The 25863-nt window shown below is 51.7% G+C and overlaps 2 protein-coding genes across 3 annotated transcripts in view; both read left to right on the top strand.

Moving 5' to 3' along the window:
- Positions 1-10147: 10147 nt before the first annotated feature.
- Positions 10148-21515, top strand: LOC105483419 (zinc finger AN1-type containing 2A). Its single transcript, XM_011744306.3, has 5 exons — positions 10148-10241; positions 10654-10748; positions 13000-13131; positions 15354-15505; positions 16246-21515. Exons 1-5 carry the CDS (start codon positions 10187-10189, stop codon positions 16352-16354), a joined length of 543 nt encoding a protein of 180 aa, XP_011742608.1. The 5' UTR covers positions 10148-10186; the 3' UTR covers positions 16355-21515.
- The window catches only part of CHLSN (cholesin), a 143008-nt gene continuing 127292 nt past the window's right edge, over positions 10148-25863 (top strand). Inside the window, exon 1 of one of the 2 annotated variants that reach the window (XM_071095457.1) lies at positions 10148-10241. The gene's annotated coding sequence lies outside the window, so the exon portion shown is untranslated. Of the gene's footprint in view, positions 10242-13002; positions 13132-25863 lie in introns of those variants that run through there. The other variant, XM_071095455.1, reaches the window with a different exon arrangement.

Below are 25863 nucleotides of genomic sequence, written 5' to 3' on the forward strand. Positions count from 1 at the left end.
CCGGTTCTGCCCTCTCTGGGATAATATAACAATCAGAGAAAAGGAGCTTGGCCTGCACAGGAGGCCCCAGGAGCCGGGTTCAGGCCACGTGGCTTCCAGCACCTGGGTCCACTTGCCCATCAAAGAGGAGGTACAAAAATGGGAGAGTCTGTGGTTTCCTTATCAGCTCAGATCAAAGCCATGACAGGGGAGAACCCCAAACTCCTCATTAAATCCATTCAGTTTTGGGGGTGGGGGAAGAGTAAACTCCTTCTCTGCTAGCACCAGGCAGTGAGTTCTGATTCCCACGCAGGCCAGCCTGGTGCTAGCAGTGGGTGAGGGCAGCTCCTGCCCCGGTCTCCTGCCAGCTGCTCAGATAGACCCGGAATGTCAGGGACCTGGCACCAGCCACCCAGGCCAGCACTGTCCTACACCCTAACACAGGATCCCGCCACCGACCTGCCTGAACTCCAGCCAAGAGGGACCAGAGAGAATGGAAAGGCCGTGGGTACCTGGGCTTTGTCTACCTGGCCCGGAGATGACCACCTTTGTGAGTGGGAGGGGCTGGATGAGGAGCAAGGTCCCTCCCGGGGGGCGGGGGACAACAACCAGCTGAGCGAGTAGGGAGGGCCTGGACGGAGAGGGGGGCCCTCCTGGGGGTGATGACCACCTGAGTGGGGAGAAGCTGGGCAGGGAGCGGGGGCCCTCCTGGGGGTGATGACTACCTGAGTGGGTAGGGGCTGGACAGGAGCGCAGCGGGACCTCCTGGTAAGGTCCATTGTGCTTTGCTTTCCGCCTGGCCCAGCGGAAGAGTTTGGTAATCGATGGCTATGATGGTGGCTGTTTTTAAGAGTTTGTGTTGCTGGCAAAAAAAGGACACAGAGTTCCTTTGCAAAGAATAGTTCAGGGAGCTTCGGGGATGCAGGGACATAGCGTGTCCAGAGTTGGTTCCTGTTGGTGGGTTCGTGGTCTCCCTTCAATAATGGAGCCACGGACCTTCGCGGTGAGTGTTACAGGTCTTAAAGATAGCACGGACCCAAACAGTGAGCGGTAGCAAGGTTTATTGTGAAGACAGAAAGAACTAACCTTCCACAACATAGAAGAAGACCGGAGTAGGTTGCGGCTGCATGCTGGCGGTGGGTGGGGAGTGCATCCACGAAGGCCAGCTTTTATTCCCTTATTGGCCCCTCCATGTTCTATTTCTGTCCTATCAGAGTGCCCTTTTTTCAATCCTCCCCACGATTGACTGCTTTTAGAATCCTGCTGATTGGTGTATTTTACAGAGTGCTGATTGGTGCATTTTACATAGCACTGATTGGTGCATTTTTACAGAGTGGTGATTGGTGCTTTTTACAGAGTGCTGATTGGTACGCTTTACAATCCTCTTGCTAGCTACAGAGCACTGATTGGTGCATTTTTACAGAGCGCTGATTGGTGCATTTTACAATCCTCTTGCTAGACAGAAAAGTTCTCCAAGTCCCCACTTGACCCAGGAAGTCCAGCTGGTTTCACCTCTGCCTGGGAGGCTGGCGCCTGCCACCTGCTGTCTCCCTCCCAAGGACACAGCCTACCCTTCCCTCCAGGTGGAATTCCCTAGACCTAATCACAGCGCCCTGGAAGGGCCAACCCCACAGGGCTCAGATTGGCATAGGGCGTAACTGGTCCAGAAAGAACAAAGCCTGCATACATCATGTCCCAGGAGACGAACGGAGTCCCTATGGGGAAACTGGAGGACGCTTCGTTTGGATTTCAGACTCACAAAGACCATCAAGCATTTTCGGGTTCCTCAAAGATCCCAGGGGTCAGCCACTCATTGGTGCTGACTTCGGGCCTGAGCTGAGCTCTCCCTCTGCTCCTAAAATCCTTCCTCACCCTGCACAGAGGTCAGAGCCTGTGTTTCCCAGAGACCCTCTGGTCCCCTTTCCAGCCACGAGCAGGGTCCCCGCAGGTCCAGCCGGCTGCATGCTTGCCCCCACACCCTCTGAGCCCCTCTGGTACTGTCTCCATCACTCACCCTGTCCATGCTGGCGCTGCTTTGGGCTGAGCTGTCTTTAAAAAATATATACATTGGCTGGGCACAGTGGCTCACACCTGTAATCCCAGCACTTTGGGAGGCTGAGGCTTGCTGATCACATCGTCAGGAGTTCGAGACCAGCCTGGCCAATGTGGTGAAACCCTGTCTCTACTAAAAATACAAAAATTAGCCGGGCATGGTGGCGTGCACCCGTAGTCCCAGCTACTCCGGAGGCTGAGGCAGGAGAATCGCTTGAACCTGGGAGGAGGAGGTTGCAGTCAGCCGAGATCCTGCCACTGCACTCCAGCCTGGCAAAAGAGGGAGACTGTCTAAAAATACACACACACACACACACACACACACACACACACACACACACACACACACTTGCATTCTCCAGGCAGCTTACAAGCTAAAATCATGCTTTCCTCAACTGCACCCCGCAAAGGATCTCGTGTGAACCCGGTCTTCAACACTCTCTACAGCCCGGCTGGGATGGCTCCGATGTCTCCCAGGGTTAAAGCAAGCAAGGAACAGCCTCTGGGCCACAGTCCACGCCACCAGCAGGTGTGGCAGCCAGACGGGAAATTAACTTCCTGTGTATGTCAAACTAATATCTGTGGAAGAAAGAAACAATGTTGCAGTCCTACCCAATGCGCACCCATTAAAATAAGAAACAAACCCAGCGGCCAAGCAGCGGCGGGGCTGGCTCCACAAAGACCCGCTGCCGCCGCCAGGGGGCGCTGCCAGGGTGCAGGGCGCAGATTGGAGGGGGAGTAAGGGGGCGTGGCCGGGAGGGAACATGGAGGCACGGAGGAGTTGTGGGGTGCTCGTTACTTATTCAGAACCCCTCAGGAAAGAGAACTAAGTCGAAACAACCCGTCGACTTAACGTCGTTGATATTCCGTGCAGGACTAGGCTTTCCGCCCCGCGTTCTCGGGAACAGACGCCTGGGGATCCCGAGGCCGCAGGCGCTCAGATCAGAGTAGCATTGCAAAATCAGGGATGACTTAAAAACTTTTTCTTTTTGTAGAGACAGGGTCTGTCTGTGTTGCCCAGGCCGTTCTCGAACTCCTGGCCTCAAGGGATCCACCCGGCTCGGCCTCCCAAAGGATTACAGGCATGAGGCATGGCGCCTGGCCCAAGGATGGCATTTCTGATGCAGAAATACCGTGAGTGACGTGGCGTGAGTGTGGTTACTGTTAACGTGGGAGGAAAACAAGAAGAGGAGGTGTCTCTGCAGCCGAGGAAAAGCGTGTTCTCAAGAGGGAGGAGGACAACCTGCCATGGCTGGTGAGAGCCAGGCTGAAGTGTCTGTTGGACTTAGCACGTGGGAGGCCGGTACGCCCTCAGGACGTCCCGGAGGTGGAGGCAGAAGTCGGGGGGAAATGGGCTGAAGGAAGGCCGGATAGAGGCGGGAGAAGCTCGCATGCCTCAAGATGATGAATGTGTTCATCTGTCCAGCCTGGCAGCCAGGTGACTTTGTCACCCCACTGCCCTCACCCCACGACACCCTCTCTTCCGCTTGGACACAGTGGATTCTACCTTTGCATTTATAATTCACAGCCTCAACAAATACTTGAAGACGTGCGCAGCCCTGTTAAGCCTCAAGAAAAGATAAGAAAAGATGAAGCTGGGTCCTGTTTCTTCCCCGGAGCTTACTGTCTTGTTTTCTCAGAGAGAAAAAAGGGCCGGAAAGGGCCGGGCGGGGTGGCTCACGCCTGTAATCCCAGCACTTTGGGAGTCCGAGGCGGGCGGATCACGAGGTCAGGAGATCTAGACCATCTTGGCTAACACAGTGAAACTCCGTCTCTACTAAAAATACAAAAATTAGCCAGGTGTGGTGGCAGCACCTGTAGTCCCAGCTATTAGGGAGGCTGAGGCAGGAGAATCGCTTGAACCCGGGAGGCAGAGGTTGCAGTGAGTCGAGATCTCACCACTATACTCCAGCCTGGGCGACAGAGCAAGACTCTGTCTCAACAAACAAAAACAACAACAAAAAACTGAATGGGGTCTGAGGATCAGACTTTAGCATTGTTTCTTTTCTCTAGACAGAGCCTCACTCTGTTGCCCAGGCTGGAGTGCAGTGGCACAATCTCAGCTCACTGCAACTTCCACCTCCCAGGTTCAAGCGATTCTTCTGCCTCAACATCCTGAGCAGCTGGGATTACAGGCGCCCTCCCTCCCACACCTGGCTAATTTTTTTGTTTTGTTTTGAGATGGAGTCTTACTGTCACCCAGGCTGGAGTGCAGTGGGGCGATCTCGGCTCACTGCAACCTCCACCCCCGAGATTTCCTGCCTCAGCCTCCCGAGTAGCTGGGATTACACGTGTGCACCACCACACCCGGCTAATGTCTGTATTTTCACTAGAGACGGAGTTTCACCATATTGGTCAGGCTGGTCTCAAACTCCTGACCTCAGGTGATCCACCCGCCTTGGCCTCCCCAAGTGTGGGGATTACATGCGTGAACCTTCGCGCCTGGCCCCACGTAGTTTCTTGATTGCAAGAAGGCTGCCATGTGCCTGAGGGAGAAAAAGACATGTTGATAAACATCAGTCAGGCATGAGTGACAGAGGTATTGGCCATGAATTCCATGTTAATGAATCAACTAGACGTTATTAAATAAGGAACCTTGAGAGAGACACACGTACAAGGTTGACAATGAACTGCTTAACAAAACTGCTGTGGCCGGCAACTCGGAGGAACCTGACTTTCTATGTCCCCGGGAGCCAGGGCCTAGGGGTGTTACTCACCAACACTCACGATAATTACATGATTCCATATTTGCTGCGACTTTGCAGAACTATCACTGAGCAACGCAAGGTGAAACATAAGCAGGGCCAGTCATGTTTGTTTTTTTCACAAGGTCAGACTTTTATTGATACTTAATCAGAAAAGCTATAACTACACAGGGTTCCCAAGGTGGCAATTCCCCTTAGCACAACCCATTCACTCAGTAGCCATAGCCCCGGGCATTCAGGCTCAGGCCACTCCACAGGTCAGTCAACGCTGAAAACCACAGATAGTAGTAAACTTAATACATAAATGTTAACAGATTATGGATTAAAATGTCCATATCAAAGCAGCACTTACATCAAGAGAAAAGAGGGGGTAGGCCGGGCACAGTGCCTCACGCCTGTAATCCCAGCACTATGGGAAGCCAAGGCAGGTGGATCACCTGACCAGCCTGGCTAACATGGTGAAACCCCATCTGTTCCTAAAATACAAAAAAATGAGGTGGGTGTGGTGGTATGTACCTATAATCCTCCTTGGGAGGCTGAGGCGGGAGAATCATTTGAACCTGCAAGGCGGAGGTTGCAGTGAGCCGAGACCGAGTCATTGCACTCCAGCCTGGGCAACAAGAATGAAACTCCGCCTCAAAAAAAAAAAAAAAAAAAAAAAAAAAAATGTGGGTAAAACAGGGTTAATGAACCAGTCCAAGGACAGCGAGGTGACCAAGAAGGAGGTCCTGCACTGATCCAGACATCTTGAAAGGTGGGAGTCCGGGCCTGGGCAGTGCCTTCAAGGGGAGATGTTGTGGGATTGGGAGGGACAGCAGATGGAGCCAGTCACCACTGCCGTGCAGCTGGTGAGGTCCTGCTCTTTTCACAGCCCTTGAGTCCTCTGGTGAAAACCAAGAGTAAAGACTATATGATAAGCTGGGCACAGTGGCTCACATTCTCTAATCCCACTGCTTTGGGAGGCCGAAGCAGAGGGATCACCTGAGGTCAGGAGTTCAAGACCAGTCTACGCAACATAGCAAAACCCTGCATCTACAAAAAATACAAAAATTAGCCAGGCATGATGGTGCACACCTGTAGCTCCCGCTACTCAGGAGCCTGAGGAAGAAGGATGGCTTGAGCCTGGGAGGTGGAGGCTGCAGTGAGCTGTGATCATCCCAGTGCCCTTCAGCCTGAGCCACAGAGGAAGACTGTTGGGCCTCTGAGCCCAAGCCAAGTCATCGCATCCCCTGTGACTTGCACTATACGCCCAAATGGCCTGAAGTAACTGAAGAATCACAAAAGAGATGAAAATGCCCTGCCCCGCCTTGACTGATGACATTCTACCACAAGTGAAAATGGCTGGTCCTTACCTTAAGTGATGACATTACCTTGTGAAAGTCCTTTTCCTGGCTCATCCTGGCTCATCCTGGCTCAAAAGGCTCTCCCCTACTAAGCACCTTGTGACCCCCACTCCTGCCCACCAGAGAACAACCCCCCTTTGACTGTAATTTTCCTTTCCCTACCCAAATCCTATAAAACGGTCCCAACCTTATCTCCCTTCGCTGACTCTTTTCGGATTCAGCCCGCCTGCACCCAGGTGATTAAAAAGCTTTATTGCGGCCAGGCGCAGTGGCTCACGCCTGTAATCCCAGCACTTTAGGAGGTCAGCACTTTAGGAGGTCAGGAGATCGAGACCATCCTGGCTAACACGGTGAAACCCCGTCTCTACTAAAAATACAAAACAATTAGCCAGGCGAGGTGGCCGGTGCCTGTAGTCCCAGCTACTCGGGAGGCTGAGGTGGGAGAATGGCGTGGACCCAGGAGGCGGAGCTTGCAGTGAGCCGAGATCGCGCCACTGCACTCCAGCCTGGGCGACAGAGCGAGACTCCACCTCAAAAAAAAAAAAAAGAGCTTTATTGCTCACACAAAGCCTGTCTGTCTGGTGGTCTCTTCACGCAGATGTGCATGACAAAGACCCTGTCTAAAAAAAAAAAAAAACAAGCTGGGCGCGGTGGTTCACACCAGTAATCCCAGTACTTTGGGAGGCTGAGGCAGGCAGATCACCTGAGACCAGGAGTTCGAGACCAGCCTGACTAACATGGAGAAACCCTGCCTCTACTACAAATACAAAATTAGCCTGGCGTGGTGGTGCAGGCCTGTAATCCTAGCTACTTGGGAGGCTGAGGCAGGAGAATCGCTTGAACCTGGGAGGTGGAAGTTGCGGTGATCCGAGATCACACCACTGCACTCCAGCCTGGGCAACAAGAGCGAAACTCCGTCTCAAAACAAATAAAGGAAAAACAAAACAACAAAAAAGAGTGTGCCTGGTCGTGTCTGTCCTTACCTGAATAGGCGTAGTCTCTATTGATTAGGCGACCATCTGGTCCCGTTAACACGATGCTTTTTGGGTTTGAGGGAGGGTCTGCTTTGCTGCCCAGGTTCTAGTGCAGGGCACATTCACAGCTGACTAATGCCTCCACCACCCAAGGGGTGCAAGCCACCATGCCGGGTTAATTTATTTTTGTAGAGACAGGGTTTCGGGTTTCGCCATGTTCACCAGGCTAGTCTTGAACTCCTGTCAGGCCTCTGAGCCCAAGCTAAGCCATCAAATCCCCAGTGACCTGCATGTATACATCCAGATGGCCTGAAGCAACTGAAGATCCACAAAAGAAGTGAAAGTAGGTTTAACTGAGGACTTTCAACTGACTACATTCCACCACTATAATTTGTTTCTGCCCCACCCTAACTGATCAATGCACTTCGTAATCTCCCCCACCCTTAAGGTTCTTTGTAATTCTTCCCACCCTTGAGAATGTACTTTGTGAGACCCACCCACTACCCGCAAAACATTGCTCCTAACTCCACTGCCTATCCCAAAGCCTATAACGACTAATGATAATCCCATCACCCTTTGCTGACTCTCCTTTAGGACTAAACCCGCCTGCCCCTAACAGCCTGGTTGCTCACACAAAGCCTGTTTGGTAGTCTCTTCACACGGACCTGTGAGACACTGACCTCAGGCCATCCTCCCACCTCGGCCTCCCAAAGTGCCCGGATTACAGGCATGAGCCACCGTGCTTGGTCTGCTAATTTTTTATTTCTGCAGAGATGGGATCTCGCTATGTTGCCCAGGCTGGTCTCCATGTTCTGGGCCCACCCCCTCCTCCTGCCCAGCCGGAAGCGGTCTTCCCCAGACGGAGCCCCTTACAGGCAGAGCGTTCTGTACAGAGACCGCAGTCCTAAGCAGAGTCAACCCCACGCGGCCACATAACCGCCCAGAGGGCCGGGGGCAGCGCGGTGAAATGGGAAAGGGTTACACTGGCGGATCCGGGTGCTGGGGACACTGACATTTTCGGTATTATTCTTGAAGCTTTTCCCTAAGTTTGAAATGACCTAAAAACACGTTGTTTTGAGATGGAGGCCTCCTGGAACCCGCAGGAGGCGCGGCCGTGGGCGGGTGGGCCGGGCGGGAGGCGCCGGATGGGTCGCTAGGCCTCCTCCCTCACGCCGGCCTAGCCCTCCTGCCCCACAGGACCCCGGCCGCAACCCTGACAGCTTCCCCGCGCCTCGCCCGCCCCACTGCGCCTGCGCGGAGTCGCCTCATTGTGACTCAGCAAGCGCGCCGCCTGCGAGAAGCGACTGGACGCTTCGAGAAGGGAAGCGGAAGGGCCAGGAGTGGGCGGGCCTGCGCGGCGCGGCGGGGTGGGATTGGCCGGATGGCTGGTGACGTCTTCGAGGCGCGCCGACGCTACTGTGCCGCGGCCTGGCGGGATTGGCCGGTCTCCGGGAGACGTCGTCGGGGCGCGCCCGGAAACCCGAAGGCCGAGACGGCTCTCAGATCCGGGGGGTGCAGATAAATGGCCGTAGGCCGCTGGGGGCGTGATGTCGCGTTTTGCTGTGGGCGTAGGTGTGCGTCCGACAGCGTCTCGGTCCCAGTGTCGAGGTTCTTTTTGCTTTGCTACCCGGAGCCGACTACGAAGGAGGACACCTGCGTTTCTGTCTCCTCCATCTGTTACCGCAGCTGCCTGGGTCCCGCACGAGAGCTAGGTACGGGGCCGGGATTACGCTGTCCCCCGGGGCCAAGGTCTGCCGGGGGTCGGGCCTGCCAGAGGAGGTCAGGCTGTTCGGGGGTTCGGCCTGTCTGTTGAGAGTCCGGCTGTTTGCTGGGAACCGGGCTTGCTGAGGGTCTGGCTGTCTGTTGGGGGCCGGGCCTGCCGGGGGTCTGGCGGTTGGGGGTCCGGCCTGTCTTCTGGGGGCCGGGCCTGCCATTGGGGCCGTAGTACCGAGTCGGACGGGATCGTTAACTCGCCAGCCGAGCGACAGCCACGTAGAAGTGTCTGTTTTCTTGCTACATGCCCGGCCCGCCAGGGTAGGGTGTTGGCTTCTTCGGACGTCTGTTGTGAGTCCAGAACAAAATCATTTGGGGATTCACATCAAATTCTTGTGAATTCCTTGAACAAAACAATTTCGGAACGCTTGCTGTGTGTCGGGCACGGGGAGCTAATAATAAAGCAGCTGATCTGTAATTGGAAACTGGGCGAATATGGGCAGGGAAGGAACTAATGGGCACCTTGAGTAGCGGGTGTGTAACTTAGAGGGAACTGGGGAGGCTTGGAGTGGCTTTAAACCGAGGCAGGAGGGGATGAGTAGACGTTTGCTGTGGGCGAGAGTGTTCCAGTCACAGGGGACAGCCTAGGAGGCCTCCAGGAGGGTGGAGAGCGCTGATGGGAGGATCAGGAAAAGGCCCCGGGAGGGCTAGTAGTGGGTACTAGATGACGGGAACCTCGTGAGCCCCAGGAAAAGGCTCCAGGAGGGCTATTGGGTACTAGATCATGGAGGGGACCTCATGAACCCCTTGATTTTCTCTTGAGTGCAGCAGTTTCACCAGCTGTTTGCCTGTTTTCCATGGTGACTTAACAGCTTGCGCTTCTCCCTGATCAACTCCAGGTTGATGTCATCGAGGAATAAGTTCACAGACTCAGTGCCTAAGGGAGTTGGAGAGGCGAGGGACAGAGTTAAATCTCCTCTGGATAATGGAGTCAGCTAACGTGATTTAGCACCTAGTAACAGAGTTTTGTTTATGTCAACAAATATATTCCATGGATAAAATTGTGACTTAAAATTCACCAGAATCGTAATCATCACTGGCAGCTGTGTGAATTGGCTCTCGCCTCTCTCAATGTGAGTTCAAATAGAAACCCGAGTTCAAGGAATGCTTCATAGACTAGGAATTAAAAGGCTAGAAGAGAGTCCGTGTCTCTTAATGGGATTAATTACGAATGGCCGATACCTGGTATTTGTACTCAAACTCCATTGAACGCTACCCACACAGCGCGTTTGTTGACTTTCATTAGCTATGAATTGTAAATCCTGGTGACTGAAGGGCAGTCCAGCTTTCCTCCTAACTATTCTAATTCTCGTAGGTGATACTTAACTCTGCCCTCAGCGTTTTGAGCACTGTTCTCATAATGGAGTTTCCTGATTTGGGGAAGCATTGCTCAGAAAAAACTTGCAAGCAGCTAGGTAAGTACTTTTAAGAGACTTAATGAAAAATGGTATTTTGTTGGGGGGAAGCTGACTGTTATGTTAATTAGCTGATAATTGTGTCTAGGCCTTCCTGGCTTTTCAGTATTGGGAACTGCGCTGGTGCAGGTTCTGTTGGACACTTAGCATCCACCACAGGCAGGGTGCAGGGGTGCAGGCTGGCAGGGCTGAGTGGATCCAGTGTGCTGTTTGAGTACTTGCAATGCCTCAGGCCATGGGGTCGGTCTCTAGAAGACAGCCTGACCCTGGGATTGTTTTCGCATGTGTGGGCCTTGAGGACCTATCCATCTTATAAGCCTGAAGCACTCAGTGTAGGTAAACACTTTGATAGTCCCTTCTAGAATTATTTTGTTCCAGTCTTTAAAACACTTCCCTGTTTTTTGTGTTTTAGATTTTCTTCCAGTAAAATGTGATGCGTGTAAACAAGATTTCTGTAAAGATCATTTTACATATGCTGCACATAAGTGTCCGTTTGCATTCCAGAAGGTAATTCATTCTTGATTCAAAAGATTCTCATCTTCACTGTCTGAAGCTGCACTGTCTTGCTGGTATGGTAGGACTAGCCACGTGTGGCTAACTCAGTGAAACTTAAATTTTAAAATCCAGTTTCTCAATCCCACTAGCCTTGTTTCACGTGCCCGCTGTTAGGCTGTACAGATGAACATTTCTGCCCTCACAGGACTTTCTGTTGGATGACTCTCAGGCAACTGAGATCTTATTGTCAGGGACTCATGGAGTCACTTAGTTGTAACCTTGTGTTCCAGGCTTACTTAAGATGTTCAAGGGCTGGGCGCGGTGGCTCAAGCCTGTAATCCCAGCACTTTGGGAGGCTGAGACGGGCGGATCACGAGGTCAGGAGATCGAGACCATCCTGGCTAACACGGTGAAACCCTGCTTCTACTAAAAAAATACAAAAAACTAGCTGGGCATGGTGGCGGGCGCCTGTAGTCCCAGCTACTCAGGAGGCTGAGGCAGGAGAATAGTGTGAACCCAGGAGGCGGAGCTTGCAGTGAGCTGAGATCCAACCACTGCACTCCAGCCTGGGCGACAGAGCAAGACTCCATCTCAAAAAAAAAAAAAAAAAGATGTTCAAATACATGGTTCCTTTGATCCATTACACCGTAGCTGTGTCTTCACGGGATGCAAGAGAGGTTTTAATATTTGACTTGGAAACCAATCAGGAAGGCAGTAAATATGCTTATTTATTTGAATAACTGCAGCCTTGACGTCGTATTTTGGTGACTGCCAGAGTACACAGTAGAAACTGAAAGAGGACTCTAAGGACATGAGCTTGCCCCCGAGTCCAGAGGTTTGAGACTTCTGTTGTTGACTTTTCAGATGGTTCCCAGCCCATGTTCGCTTTGTCTCTGGTTAGGTCACAGGTCGTTTTGGTGAACTCTGCCGCTTGACCCTGGTGGCGGTGGTAATGTGGGTGGCCCAGCATTCTGTGCTCTGACCAGTGTTGGCCAGGGTCTGACCCTCCAGCCATTTTTAGGTCATCACCGAGGGTAGGGAGAGTGACTCACATTCCCTGCATTTACTAGGCACGGATGACTAAGCCAGACTGCCCAGCATGTCTTCCCACTGCCCCTTCCTGCCCCGGCATGGGCGGGGTCTGGCTGGAGACCATTTACTAATACTTTATTTCTTCATTTGACCAAATGAGGGAGCACCACCACCTGTGACTCTCCCAGCTCGGGCTGCAGATAATTAAGTTGTGCCCATAATTCTGTGATCACCTGTCACCCGTTTGATGTCGGTTGCCACCTCAGTTTTCTCATTGGCCTTTCCATCAACTCCTGTCCTGGCTCAGGTTTTTAGCCTTGCTGGGCCTTAGCTGCTGGGCGGTCCTCCCCTCCAGAGCCCCCAGCTCAGGTTTTTAGCCTTGCTGGGCCTTCAGCTGCTGGGCGGTCCACCCCTCAGAGCCCCTGCAACCTTTGCCTGCAGCCAGTGACGGTTGTTAGTGCCTGGGAGCTCGCCCTGGTTACACGTGGCCTCATCTGGGCACAAACAACTTTCCAGGTACATAGAAGCCACCGGGAAACCGCAGAAGGGATCAGGCCGTTGGTGATTGAGGGGAGCTGGAGGGTCTTTGTGGTCTGTGTTTCCCTCCATCTCCTCCCTGTGGAGGCGTCTGGGCAGGCTCTGCTCTCACCTGGGCGATGCCAGCCTGAGATGGCCCCAGTTGGTTTCTGCAGTCAGCTGAAGTCCATTCGTTGAAATTTCTTTTTTTTTTTTTTTTTTTTTTGAGACGGAGTCTCACTCTGTCGCCTGGGCTGGAGTACAGTGGCCGGATCTCAGCTCACTGCAAGCTCCGCCTCCCGGGTTTACGTCATTCTCCTGCCTCAGCCTCCCGAGTAGCTGGGACTATAGGCGCCCGCCACCTCGCCCGGCTAGTTTTTTGTATTTTTTTAGTAGAGACGGGGTTTCACTGTGTTAGCCAGGATGGTCTCGATCTCCTGGCCTCGTGATCCGCCCGTCTCGGTCTCCCAAAGTGCTGGGATTACAGGCTTGAGCAATTCGTTGAAATTTCACTAGACTCCTTAGGGCAGCTGATGCCCACATTCTAGAGATGGCTGCCGCTAATCCGTGACCCAACGATGCTTTGTTGTCAGAGGGCTCAGGAGACCGGTTTTGTACTCTGTGTTTAAGTGTGTGCCGCGCAGGAGTACCCGTTTAAAACTTTTGTGAGTGTAGGTTGTATGAGTCTCAGATGCCATCTTACCTTTGTTTTTAGGATGTTCAGGTCCCGGTATGCCCACTCTGTAATACTCCCATCCCAGTGAAAAAGGGCCAGATACCAGACGTGGTGGTTAGCGATCACATTGACAGAGACTGTGACTCTCATCCTGGGAAGAAGAAAGAGAAGGTAAGGACAGAGCCCACCTCAGTTCCTTCATCCGAGAAGCCTGGTTTTTCCTTGGGAAGAGTCAGTTTTCTACCTGAAAATTAGTCTCAATAGTTGATATACAAAGTAGAAAAGTTGTGACCTAAGGCTGCATTGTCCCTGTGCTAAACTGCGAGCGGCCTGAGTTTTGAGTTTTATAAATGTTCTTTAACATGAGGGATCCCAGGTCAGGTTCGTCGTTCTTGACTGGAATTTACTAGTTTACCTCCTGAGACGGAGAATTCACATGGCTTTCTAGATCCATTCTGTTCATGTGCGTTTCGTTTCTTTTTTTTGTTTTCTTTTTTTGAGACAGTCTCGCTCTGTCACCCAGGCTGGAGTGCAGTGGTGCCGTCTTGGCTCACCGCAACCTCCGCCTCCTGGGTTCAAGCGATTCTCATGCCTCAGCCTCCTGAGTAGCTGGGACTACAGGTGTATGCCACCACATCCGGCTAACTTTTGTATTTTTAGCAGAGACAGGGTTTCACTGTGTTGGCCAGGCTGGTCCTGGAACTCCTGACCTCATGGTCTGCCTGCCTCAGCCTCCCAAAGTGCTGAGATTATAGGCGTGAGCCACCACACCCAGCTCAAGGAGCTTCTCTAGGGAGCTGGCTACTGTCAGGCTTAATCTGTTCCTAGTCACGGGTTCTGGTTGGTGGTTACAAACTATCTTAGTATATGATGTTCAGTACTTTACAATTATATTACCATAAACCAAGTAACTCTTAGTCTCAAACATAGAGAATAAAATCGGTGTTCCTTAGTCTGCCACACAAAACCCTCTGTACGGAAGCTTGCTCTGGTCCCCCCCTTTCTGGCCCTGTCTGGTTCCCCCTGCTGTGGCTGTATCCTGGGACCCTCAGCCTTTGGAGGTCTCTTAAGCCTCTGAGACACCACAGCTCTCTCTGGCGTACCCACTTCTCCCACACGACACAGTTTCCCATGGTGGGGGCTCACCTAGCACTGCCCTAAGGCCCCCGCACAGGTGTGCCCTCCAGGCTGCTGCTGGCTCACTCTGCTCCAGCCCTTGTGGCGGGCATGGTCTGTTCTGCCTGCATCCCTGCATGGGTCCCTCCTGCATGGTCGCTCAGCATGGCCATGCCTGCCTGCCTTGACCGGAGGGCCACCCCCGGCTGCTGGAACCCTCCCCACTCTGTTTGCCGCCTTCCCCTTTTGGAGTTCTGACTCCTAGGAATTTACATGGCTGCCTACACCCTGGCACCAAAAAAAAAAACACTGGGTACAGTGACATGATAGATATTTTCCTTGATGGGGACAACCTCCCCTGTCCCAGAGCTCCTGGAGCCAGTGCCTCTGGGGGGCTTGCCTGTCACCCGTGCTTGGCCTCCTTCCCTCCTGCTCCCTGCTTCCTGGCTGCTGCTGTCTGTTGTCCTCCCAGCAGCCCCTCCGGGCCATCTTCACGGAAATCCCAGCTTCAATGCTGGCTTTTCTTTTTTCTTTTTTTTTTTTTTAAAGGGACAAAGTCTTGCTCTGTTGCCCAGGCTGGAGTGCAGTGGCGCGAGGTTGCTCACTGCAACCTCTGCGTCCTGGATTCTAGCAATTCCCCTGCCTCAGCCTCCCGAGTAGTTGGAATTAGAGGCACACGCTGCCATGCCTGGCTAATTTTTTATATTTTAGTAGAGATGGGGTTTCACCGTGTTGCCCAAGCTGGTCTCGAACTCCTGAGCTCAGGCACTTCAGCCGTCTTGGCTTCCCAAAGTGCTGGGATGACAGGCATGAGCCACCGTACCCGGCCCCATGTTCTTCTTACCTGCACTGAGATGGTCAAATGAAATTTTGCATCTGTACTCGGTGCAGACAGGAGCCATGTCTAGTTTAAATGTGAATGTTCTTACTGGGGGCTGTTAAAAGAATTTCTTATTAAGGCCGGCACAGTGACTCACACATGTATTCTTAGCACTTTGGGAGGCCAAGGTGGGAGGATCACTTGAGGCTGAGTTTGAGACCAGCCTGGGCAACATGGGAAGACCCCATGTCTACTAAAATAGACAAAATTAGCTGCACGTGGCGGTGTGCACCTGCAGTACCAGGTCTAGGGAGGCTGAAGCAGGAGAATCACTTGAGCCCAGGAGGCAGAGGTTGCAGTGAGCCGAGATTGAACGACTGCACTCCAGCCTGGGCAACAGAGCGAGACCCTGTCTCCAAAAAAAGAACGACTTGTTGAAGTCATTTTGCTCTCTCAGATTTTTACATACCGTTGCTCAAAAGAGGGCTGCAAGAAGAAAGAGATGCTGCAGATGGCATGTGCCCAGTGTCACGGCAACTTCTGTATCCAGCACAGACACCCTTTGGACCATAGCTGCAGACACGGGAGTCGCCCTACTGTCAAAGCCGGGTGAGAAGAGACTCAGCTGCGATGGCTTGGAACACGCAGTAGCTTGCGTGGAAGCAGCTTGCACTCTAGTGGGAGGCGGCGCCCCATCGAGCACCGTCCCACACTGACTGCTGACCTTGTTTGTTGAGGGAGATGGGACTATAATAAAGTTGAATGCTGAAGTTGATTCTGGTGGTTCTCATTTCCCACTACTGCCGTCACCAAGTACTACAAACTGGGCGGCTCAAACCACAGAAATCAGTTCTTTCACAGTTCTGGGGGCTGGAAGTCCAGGCGCAGGGTGTTGGCAGTGCCGGCCCCTTCTGAGGCCTGCGGGGAGCATCGCCTTCATCTCCCCAGCATCTCGGAGCTCGTCGATGCGCAACCCCCGTCTCCACCTTCATCTTCACACGCCATTCTGTGTGTGTCCTGACTTCCCCTTTTTGTAAGGATGCTGGTCATGTGATCCCACACTCGTGATCCCTTAAAGACTTGTGACTTCTGGAAAGACCCTGTCTCCACAGAAGGTCACACTCTGAGGTACTGAGTCTAGGGCTCCAGCGTGTCTTGGGGATATGATTCAACTCAATGCTAATATTTGTCAAATTGGGAGGCATCTGCATCTGCTAAGCTGTTGCACCTGGTGGTGTCTTGTGTCCGTCCCTGGGCCGGGTCGGTGGTAGTCGCTTACCTGCAGGAAGCTGTGTGGGTTCTTGCGGTCAGCACGTGGAGGCTGAGCTGACCATCCACCCTCTCTGTAGGTGCTCACCCATGACAGCCTCTGAATCTAAGCCGTCGGGAGATTTCCTCGCCCTGGCTCCTGGAGTGCTGGCCCAGCGACTCAGGTACTGGTTCACCCGGCTCATGTGAACACAGTTAGGTCTGCGTGGGGTGCTGCAGCTCTTCAGTGGTGACCATGGAAAGGCTGCGTGTGTAACTACAGTGTGACGCGATGCTCCAGTGGTGTGACTTCATCAGAGTGGATGAAGGACACAGGACCGGGGCCCCAGGTTACAAAAGCAGCTCACTCCACAAGCTCGCAGCAGCATCGAAGAGCTGGTTTCTGAAACAGCTTTCTGCCCTCCAACATCTTCAGACCAACCCTTCTGTGTCATTCAAGACAAACCTGAAGAGAGCTGTTCTTTGTGGTGGAAAGTAGAGTGATTAGGTCCTTCCCATCCGCGCTGCCGTGTGGGTTATCTCCACTCTAGAAAACTTCCGCACTCGGGTACCCCCGAACTTCTAATGGCAAATAGCCTGAAACCGTGAAACTTTCCCATTGAAATACACACATTAGGCCGGGCGTGGTGCCTCACACCTGTAATCCCAGCACTTTGGGAGGGCGAGGTGGGTGGATCACCTAAGGTCAGGAGTTCAAAACCAGCAAACACCAGACGGCTCACTTATGCGCTCTTCACCATGTTGCCTCTGTAACGATGTGGCTCTCTGGCCGAGAAGGTGGGGAAGGACATCCACCTGCCTGGCTGAGGGTTCTTTTTTTTTTTTTTTTTTTTTTTGAGACGGAGTCTCGCTCTGTCGCCCAGCCCAGGCTGGAGTGCAGTGGCGCGATCTCGGCTCACTGCAAGCTCCGCCTCCCGGGTTCACGCCATTCTCCTGCCTCAGCCTCCCGAGTAGCTGGGACTACAGGCGCCCACAACCGCGCCCGGCTAATTTTTTGTATTTTTAGTAGAGACGGGGTTTCACCGTGGTCTCGATCTCCTGACCTTGTGATCCGCCCGCCTCGGCCTCCCAAAGTGCTGGGATTACAGGCGTGAGCCACCGCGCCCGGCATGGCTGAGGGTTCTTGTCCAGCAGTGGCCACAGGCACTACTCGCATTCCCTGAGGCACGGCTGTGCCTGCTCCTGACTTCCAAGGGGCTGGGACTCGCTGTGTGAGAGAAGGTGTGTCTTCTTGGACCAATTGTCCCTGCCATAGCCAACTTAAAACAGGCACAGTTCAGCCAGGTGCAGTGGCTCACGCCTGTAATCCCAGCACTTTGGGAGGCGGAGGCAGGCGGATCACCTGAGGTCAGGAGTTGGAGACCAGCCTGGTCAACATGGTGAAACCCCATCTCTACTAAAACAAAAATTAGCCAGGTGTGGTGGTGGCACATGCTTGTAATGCCAGCTACTCAGGAGGCTGTGGCAGGAGAATCACTTGAACTTGGGAGGCAGAGGTTGCAGTGAGCCAAGATTGTGCCACTGCACCTCCAGCCTGGGAGACAGTGAGACTCAATCTCAAAAAAAAAAAAAAAAACACAGTTGTCAGCCAGCCAGCCTGAGAGACAGCTGCTTTGCACCTGGATGTGATTTCAGCACCAGCAAAGTTGCAAAATGCCACCTGTTGAAGATGGCTCTGTCCAGTGACGAAGCAGTGGAAACCCAGAAGTGACTTAAAACGACAGTGGCAGGATAGGGCTTCCTCAAGTACTGGAGATTACAGGAGACTGGGTTTTATAGGATTGAAGAGCAGAAAGCCAAAACAATGCAGGGGAGGGGAGGGAGGGTGGGGTGTGAGGTCCACAGTCCTTCGTGGCTTAGATGACAGATGCACCCTTCGTGGCCTGACACTCTCCACCACTGATTTTGTGAAGCGATGAACACGGGTAACATAAATACTGGTCTTAGGTTTATATTGACAGCTGCTATGCGCATCAAGAGTGCAGTGATTTTCTGGGAACTTAGGGGGTGCTGGAATAAGGTGAAATAAAATGCCCCCAAGTTCCATCCTGATCTGAACTGCCCTGGCTATCCAGATGTGCCCACCAGGCAACCCGCTGAGAGTTCACAAAAACATGAGCCACTGCATTTTTTTTTTTTTCTGGTTTCACCGTCTAAAAATGTAACGGGAAGGGTTTGTATTGTTTCCGTTGTATGAAAAGGTGATCAGACCTGCAGTCAGGCAAACAATGTTTCTGTCAATGACGGACCACGCGATGATGCTGTATTTTCACTATACCTTTTTATTTCAATCTGTCACAAACTTGTTTGCTTTCATTACTTTTAATTGACATAATTGTACATATTGATGGGGTACATTGTGGTATTTGGAGGAGTTTGAGACCAGCCTGGCCAACATGGTGAAACCCCATCCCCCCTAAAAATATAAGCAGCCAGTCGTGGTGGTGGGCACCTGTAATCCCAGCTACTTGGGAGGCTGAGGCAGGAAGATTGCTTGGACCCGGGAGGCAGAGGTTGCAGGGAGTCGAGATCGCACCACTGTACTCTAGCCTGGGTGACAGAGCAAGACTCCATCTCAAAAAAAACAAGTAAAAACAAGCTGGTCACCCTTCAGTCCGACAGAATGCTGGGATGTAATCCTCCCAGCAGGCTGGACCACACCAGGCCTAGGTTTAGAAGCACAAACACGCAGCGCCGTGCCACAGTGGCCCACAGCATTCAGCGCACTCGCACTCTGCACACGTTTGTCACCTGGGAGCCACAGACTACGCCCTACAGCCTAGGTGTGGAGGAGGCCGGACCATTGGACCATTGAACTGTGTCAGTCACTCTAGGATGTTTGCACAACAATGCAATCATCTGACCACGCACATCCCTGACACTAGGTGACATGTGACTGTTTCTGTGCTTATTTCATGGGGTCTGTCCTAGGCCAGCGGTTCCCAAGCCCTAGCCTGTGTCAAAACACAGGGCTCCTTTCGGGAGGGTGCTGGACCCCACCCCGAGGCCCTGATTCTGTGGTCTGAGGTGGACTCAGGTTTACACCTGGAGCTGCCTGGGTGACACGTCTGGTCTGGGACTGCGCCTGGACAAGCCGTTTCCCTGCGTCTCCAGCACTGCCGGCCATGTGTGCTGTGGAGCAGTGAAAGTGCAGACGGCACAGTGTTCAGTGTGGTTAAGTTTAAAAACCACTAACTTGGTTCAGTCAGTGGAAAACTTAGGTACGTTAGGAACCTGGGTATGTGAACTGAATTTACAGATGAGGCGTTCTAATGAAAAAATGTTTTTGATTTTTAAAGTCTTAAGAAACAATGTTCTGATAATTTAATGTTCAAATTGAGATGTTTCCAGCCGGGCCCAGTGGCTTACGCCTGGAATCCCAGTACCTTGGGAGGCTGAGGTGGGAGGATTGCTTGAGCCCAGACGTTTGAGACAGGATTGGGCAATGTAGTAAGATGAAGTATCTCAAAAAAATAAGTAGCCGGGCATGATGGTGTGTGCATGTGGTCCCAGTTACTCAGGAGGCTGAGGTGGGTGGATTACCTGAGCCTGGGGACGTCAAGGCTGCAGTGAGCTGTGATCACACCGCTGCACTCCAGCCTGGGTGACAGAGAGCAAGACTGTCTCATTTAAAAAAAAAAAAAAAAAACAGGCGCGGTGGCTCACACCTGTAATCCCAGCATTTTGGGAGGCTGAGGCAGGCGGATCACAAGGTCAGGAGTTCAAGACCAGCCTGGCCAACATGGTACCACCCCGTCTCTATTAAAAATACAAAAATTAGCCAGGCGTGGTGGCAGGCACCTGTAATCCCAGCTACTTGGGAGTCAGGAGAATCACTTGAACCCAGGAAGAGGAGTTGCAGTAAGCTGAGATTGTGCTATTGCATTCCAGCCTGGCCCACAGAGTGACACTCTGTCTCAAAAAAAAAAAAAAAAAAAAAAGTATCCAAAACACACTGGGCTTTGAAGACAATACCAAATATCTATCGGTCTGTCTGTCTGTCTGTCTGTCTCTCTCTCTCTCACTCACTGTTAAAAGTATTGTTTCCCGCCGGGCGCGGTGGCTCAAGCCTGTAATCCCAGCACTTTGGGAGGCCGAGACGGGTGGATCACGAGGTCAGGAGATCCAGACCATCCTGGCTAACACAGTGAAACCCCGTCTCTACTAAAAAATACAAAAAACTAGCCGGGCGAGGTGGCGGGCGCCTGTAGCCCCAGCTACTCGGGAGGCTGAGGCAGGAGAATGGCGTAAACCCAGGAGGCGGAGCTTGCAGTGAGCTGAGATCCGGCCACTGCACTCCAGCCTGGGCGACAGAGCGAGACTCCGTCTCAAAAAAAAAAAAAAAAAAAAAAAAGTATTGTTTCCATGTTGCCTTTATTGTAGAGTGGGTCCAGGCATCCACTGGGAGGCTTGGAACAGATCCCCAGAGGATAAACGGGGACTGCTGTATAATTTTTGTAGCACAGAGTTAGAAATGTGTGTATATTTTCTAGAAATGCAAATAAAACCAAGGCCTGAAGAGCAAAAAAATTTATATGTTGAAATAATATTTTGAATATGCTAGGTTAATAAAGCATTAAAATGAATTTCACTTGTTTAAAAAATATTTACATGTCGAAATAATATTTTGAATATGCTAGGTTAATAAAGCATTAAAATGAATTTCACTTGTTTAAAAAATATTTACATGTTGAAATAATATTTTGAATATGCTAGGTTAATAAAGCATTAAAATGAATTTCACTTGCTGGGTTTTACTGTGGTTGCTCAAAATTTGGAAACTGGGTGGTCAGCTTGGTGCTGTCTCTGTTGGATGGCGTTGTCTAGCACTCTCACCAAAGGCCAAACAGCCCTGGCACGTTTTCTCAGCAGGGAGGGGCAGTGCCTGGTTCATGCGCTGGGTTTTCTGTCTTCGATTTGACGGAGTATTGAAGTATAAAACTTAAGAGCAAGGCCAGGCGTGGTGGCTCAGGCCTGTAAGACGAAAACTTTGGGGGGCCAAGGTGGATGGATCACTTGAACCCAGAAGTTCGAGACCAGCCTGGGCCACATGGCAAAACCCTGTCTCTACAAAAAATACAAAAATTAGCCAGGTGTGGTGCTGCATGCCCGGAGTCCCACCAACTCGGGAGACAGAGGTGAGAGGATTGCTTGAGCCCAGGACCTCAAGGCTGCAGTGAACCATGTTTGTGCCACTGCACTCCAGTCTGGATGACAGAGCGAGACCCTTCTCAAAAAAAAAGTTGGTGGAACCCGAAGCCTCCCTGATGGAAATGAAGGTGTCCCCAGAGCGTCACTCAGAGCAGGCGAGTCGGCCGTGGCCCCGCTGGCTGGAGTGTCAGAGCAGGTGAGTCGGCCGTGGCCCTCCTGGCTGGAGCATGACTCAGAGCGGGCGAGTCGGCCGTGGCCCCGCTGGCTGGAGCGTCACCGAGAGCGGGCGAGTCGGCCGTGGCCCTCCTGGCTGGAGCGTCACCGAGAGCGGGCGAGTCGGCCGTGGCCCTCCTGGCTGGAGCGTCACCCAGAGCAGCGAGTCGGCCGTGGCCCCGATGACTGGAGCATTAGAGTCAACCGTGGAGGTCACCAGCCCTGCCTGAAGAAGCGGATTTGGACCTGGACTGGTGGGGCGTGGCAGCAGATGTTTGCAGATGCTGAACGTTTTCTCTCGCTAGGTTGGACAGGCTCCCAATCCTGTGCCTGGCGCCTCCCGTCGTCACCCCACCTGCCTACAGCAGGGGAAGCACGTCTCGGGAAGCGTCCTCGCCCCCTGCTGTGGGGGCTCTCCTTTGTCTTGAGTTGGGCTTTGGCTGGCATCACTGGGTTTTTTGGGCAGGGCCCAGGGCCACTCTGTCGCCCCTGGTGCCCGGCATTTTGGACGGGATCCTGGGAGCCTGGCTCCTACTTCCCTTTCTGGTGTACGGGCTGCAGTATCAAACATTTTCACAAGATGTCCCCAAAAGGCCTTTGAGTCAGAGTGAGGGTTGACAGCGTCCAGCATTCCTGGTGAGAAATTAGGTGCAGCGTCACAGGAAGGACGGATATAACCAGCCCGTCAATCCTAACTCAGTTTCTCTAGGTTAACAAAGTTAAAAGGGGTCGGGGATATTTTTAAATGTACTCTTCATTAACCTTCCAGATGTATTCTTTTCTGTAAGCCTAAGACTGCACTTGAAAGATCAGCTCTGAAATGAGTTCCTAAAATAGGTCAGTGGCTGAAATTGCCGTAGTTTCCCAAATGTTAAGCTTAAGAATGAGGATCTTTCAGCCGGGCGCGGTGGCTCACGCCTGTAATCCCAGCACTTTGGGAGGCTGAGGTGGGCGGATCACGAGGTCAGGCATTTGAGACCAGCCTGGCCAGCATGATGAAACCCCGTCTCGACTAAAGATACAAAAAAAATTAGCCAGGCGTGGTGGCACGTGCCTATGTAATCCCAGCTACTTGGGAGGCTGAGGCAGGAGAATCGCTTGAACCCGGGAGGTGGAGTTTGCAGTGAACTGAGATCGTGGCATTGCACTCCAGCCTGGGTGACAGGGTGAGACTCTGCCTCAAAAAAAAAAGAAAAAAATACTTTTTAGAGCAGCTCTCTAATTTTGCATTCTGGATTTTTTTTTTTTTTTTTTTTTTTTTGAGGCAGAGTCCTGCTCTGTCGCCCAGGCTGGAGTGCACTGGCGTGATCTTGGCTCACTGCAAGCTCCACCTTCTGGGTTCACGCCATTCTCCTGCCTCAGCCTCCCGAGTAGCTGGGAATACAGGTGCCTGCCACCTCGCCCAGCTAATTTTTTGTATTTTTAGTAGAGATGGGGATATTCACCGTGTTAGCCAGGATGGTCTCAATCTCCTGACCTTGTGATCTGCCTGCCTCGGCCTCCCAAAGCATTGGGATTACAGGTGTGAGCCACCATGTCCGGCCCGCATTCTGGATGTTTCATTCCACACTAAAGCTATTTTTGCAGATAGTTGTGCTCTGGTGAATCTTAAGAAAAAAATGAAACAGCAGTCCACTCAGAGGAGGCTCTTCATGGGCCAGCGTTTCCATCTCCTGGTTGCACTTGAACAGTCCCTGGAGAATGAGAGCAATTAGAAAGGTTACTGTTTCTATGGCAGTTGGGAAGAAAGTGTAAGACATTCTAGATAAAATCGGCTGTTCGGCGAGCCAGGGTCAGTGCACAGTGCTGAGCGGTGTGATCATTTGCTGGGGTGATTTGGGCCGGTTGTTGGGCTGGGCGTTGACTCAGTTCCCCAGGACTTCTGTGGCACCCACACTTTGTCAGTCATTCGCAGCCTCTGATTCTCTGTTCTGTGGGGGTCCAAGCCCATCTTCCATTGTGCTACATAGCTGGGTCTCTTGGCGGTAAATCTTGGAAGTTCTGTCTGAAGCAGTGATTCCTAAACTTGTTCAGGTGTCAGAAAACCAGTCTTGGCCTTCCGGGGCCTACCAAGAACACAGCTGAACTGAGTGCTGCATGTGTTCTGACAATACGAGGTGCATTAGATACTGAATCTAGCGTAAACAGACAAGCATCCAGGGTGTGTCATGAAGTTTGTAGGAAGAAAGAGAAGTGGAGAAAGCGGTATCACTTTAAGCTTTGCTGTAAATGAGAAAAGCCAGCTTAATCCAATTTGAGGCCAGAGATCCTTGGGAGATGGTTGAGAGTATTTTGCAACAGTTGGACCGATCAGCTATGGTTCACAGTCTTATGAAAACAGCTAGTAACGGCCAGGCACGGTGGCTCACAGCTGTAATCCCAGTACTTTGAAAGGCGGAGGCGGGCAGATCACTGAAGTCAGGACTTTGAGGCCAGCCTGGCTAACATGGTGAAATCCTGTCTATACTAAAAACAAAAATTTTCTGGGTGTGGTGGTGAGCACCTGGAATCCCAGCACTGTGGGAGGCCAAGGTGGGTGGTTCATTTGAGGTCAGGAGTTTGAGACCAGCCTGGACAACATGGTAAAACCCTGCCTCTACTAAAAATACAAAAATTAGCCGGGTGTGGTGGCGGGCACCTGTCGTCCCAGCTTTTCAGGAGGCCGATGCAGGAGAATTGCTTGAGCCCAGGAGATGGAGGCTGCAGTGACCCGAGATTGTGCCACTGCACTCCAGCCTGGGCAACACAGTGAGACTCTGTCTCAAAACAAAAGTTTCATATCTCAGACACCAATAATTTAGTGTTCAATAAAGTAGGAAGTGAGTGATATAACTTCTTAATATTGTAAAACATGCATACCTCATCAAACAATAAAAGAATGTAGTAAGATAATAGGATGTAAAACTAACACACAGGATCAAAAGCCTTCATTCCCACAAACAATAATCAGAAGATGTAACGGAAGAGGAAAACCCCATTTACAATGGCAATAAAGATAAAACACATAGGAATAAACTTAAGACATGTAAGACCTATATTGGATAAAACTTTAAAATGTGTTTCATGAAGTTTTATTTTGGAAGAAAAGAGAGAAAAATGTGTGTTTCATGAAAGGTACAATAGTAGATGCAAATCAATGGAGAGACAGTCCTTGTTCTTGGAAGACTCAACAACCAAGAAAGACGGGTGTAAGACATAACGTGAGAGTATGTGAGAATGACCCCTAGATAGCCTTACAAGGGTATCATCTGACAATGTGTGAGGATGACCCCAGATAGCCTTACACGGCTATCTTGTAAAGGATATTCAGATTTACCTATTCAGGGCCCATCTTGTGCTCACCCTGCCACAGCCCTGGGATCAGCCATTTCTCCCAGAAGCCCTGGTCCATGTTCATGGGGGATGGTATTTAGGAGCCATGCTCTGGGTGCTAGGAGTACTCAGTGCCACTGGGATGTCATTGTGTCCTACCAGGTCCCTCCCACAATGCGTGGGAATTATGGGAGCTACAATTCAAGATGAGATTTGGGTGGGGACACGGCCAAACCGTATCAATTTCTAATTTCCAAAAATAAAAATGAAAAAATTTTCTTTTCTTTTTTTTTTTTTTTTTTTTTTTTGAGACAGAGTCTAACTCCATCACCCAGGCTGGAGTGCAGTGGTGTGATCGTAGTTCACTGCAGCCTCCATCATCCAGGCTCAAGCAATCCTTCCACCTCAGCCTCCTAAGTAGCTGGGACTATAGGCGTGCACCACCACACCCAGCTAATTTTCTATTTTTATTTTTGTAGACACGAGGTCTCACTATGTTGCCCAGGCTGGTCTTGAACTCCTGGTGTCCATCCATCCTCCTGACTCAGCCTCCCAAAGTGCTGGGATTACAGGCCTGAGCCACTGCACCTGGCCATGATTCACTTTTTTTTTTTTTTTGAGCTAGAGTCTTGCTCTGTTGCCCAGGCTGGAGTGTGCAGTGGTATGATCTCGGCTCATTGCAACCTCCACCTCCCGGGTTCAATTGGTTCTCATGCCTCAGCCTCCCGAGTAGCTGGGACTACAGGTGCATGCCACCATGCCTGGCTAATTTTTGTATTTTTAGTAGAGATGGAGTTTCACCACATTGGCCAGGCTGGTGTTGAACTCCTGACTTCAAGCGATCCATCCACCTCAGCCTCCCAAAGTGCTGGGATTACAGGTGTGAGTCACCGCACCCAGCCGACTTCTAATGAACAGAATATGGCAAAAGCCCAGGGAAGTCACTTCTGATATTAGGGTGCAAGGAGACTGTGACGTCCGTCTTGTGTGTGCCCCCGCTTGTGTGTGCTTGCTCCGACTAA

The sequence above is a fragment of the Macaca nemestrina genome, chromosome 4 (genome assembly GCF_043159975.1).
Source record: "Macaca nemestrina isolate mMacNem1 chromosome 4, mMacNem.hap1, whole genome shotgun sequence".
Taxonomy (NCBI): Eukaryota; Metazoa; Chordata; class Mammalia; order Primates; family Cercopithecidae; genus Macaca; species Macaca nemestrina.

What these genes read in the sequence shown, in the direction of transcription:
- LOC105483419 (XM_011744306.3), top strand. Translation starts at nt 10,187, where the DNA reads ATGGAGTTTCCTGATTTGGGGAAGCATTGCTCAGAAAAAACTTGCAAG. An exon ending in GTCCGTTTGCATTCCAGAAG is followed by an intron (nt 10,749 to 12,999) that starts GTAATTCATTCT and finishes CTTTGTTTTTAG; the next exon opens with GATGTTCAGGTCCCGGTATG. An exon ending in CGCCCTACTGTCAAAGCCGG is followed by an intron (nt 15,506 to 16,245) that starts GTGAGAAGAGAC and finishes CCCTCTCTGTAG; the next exon opens with GTGCTCACCCATGACAGCCT.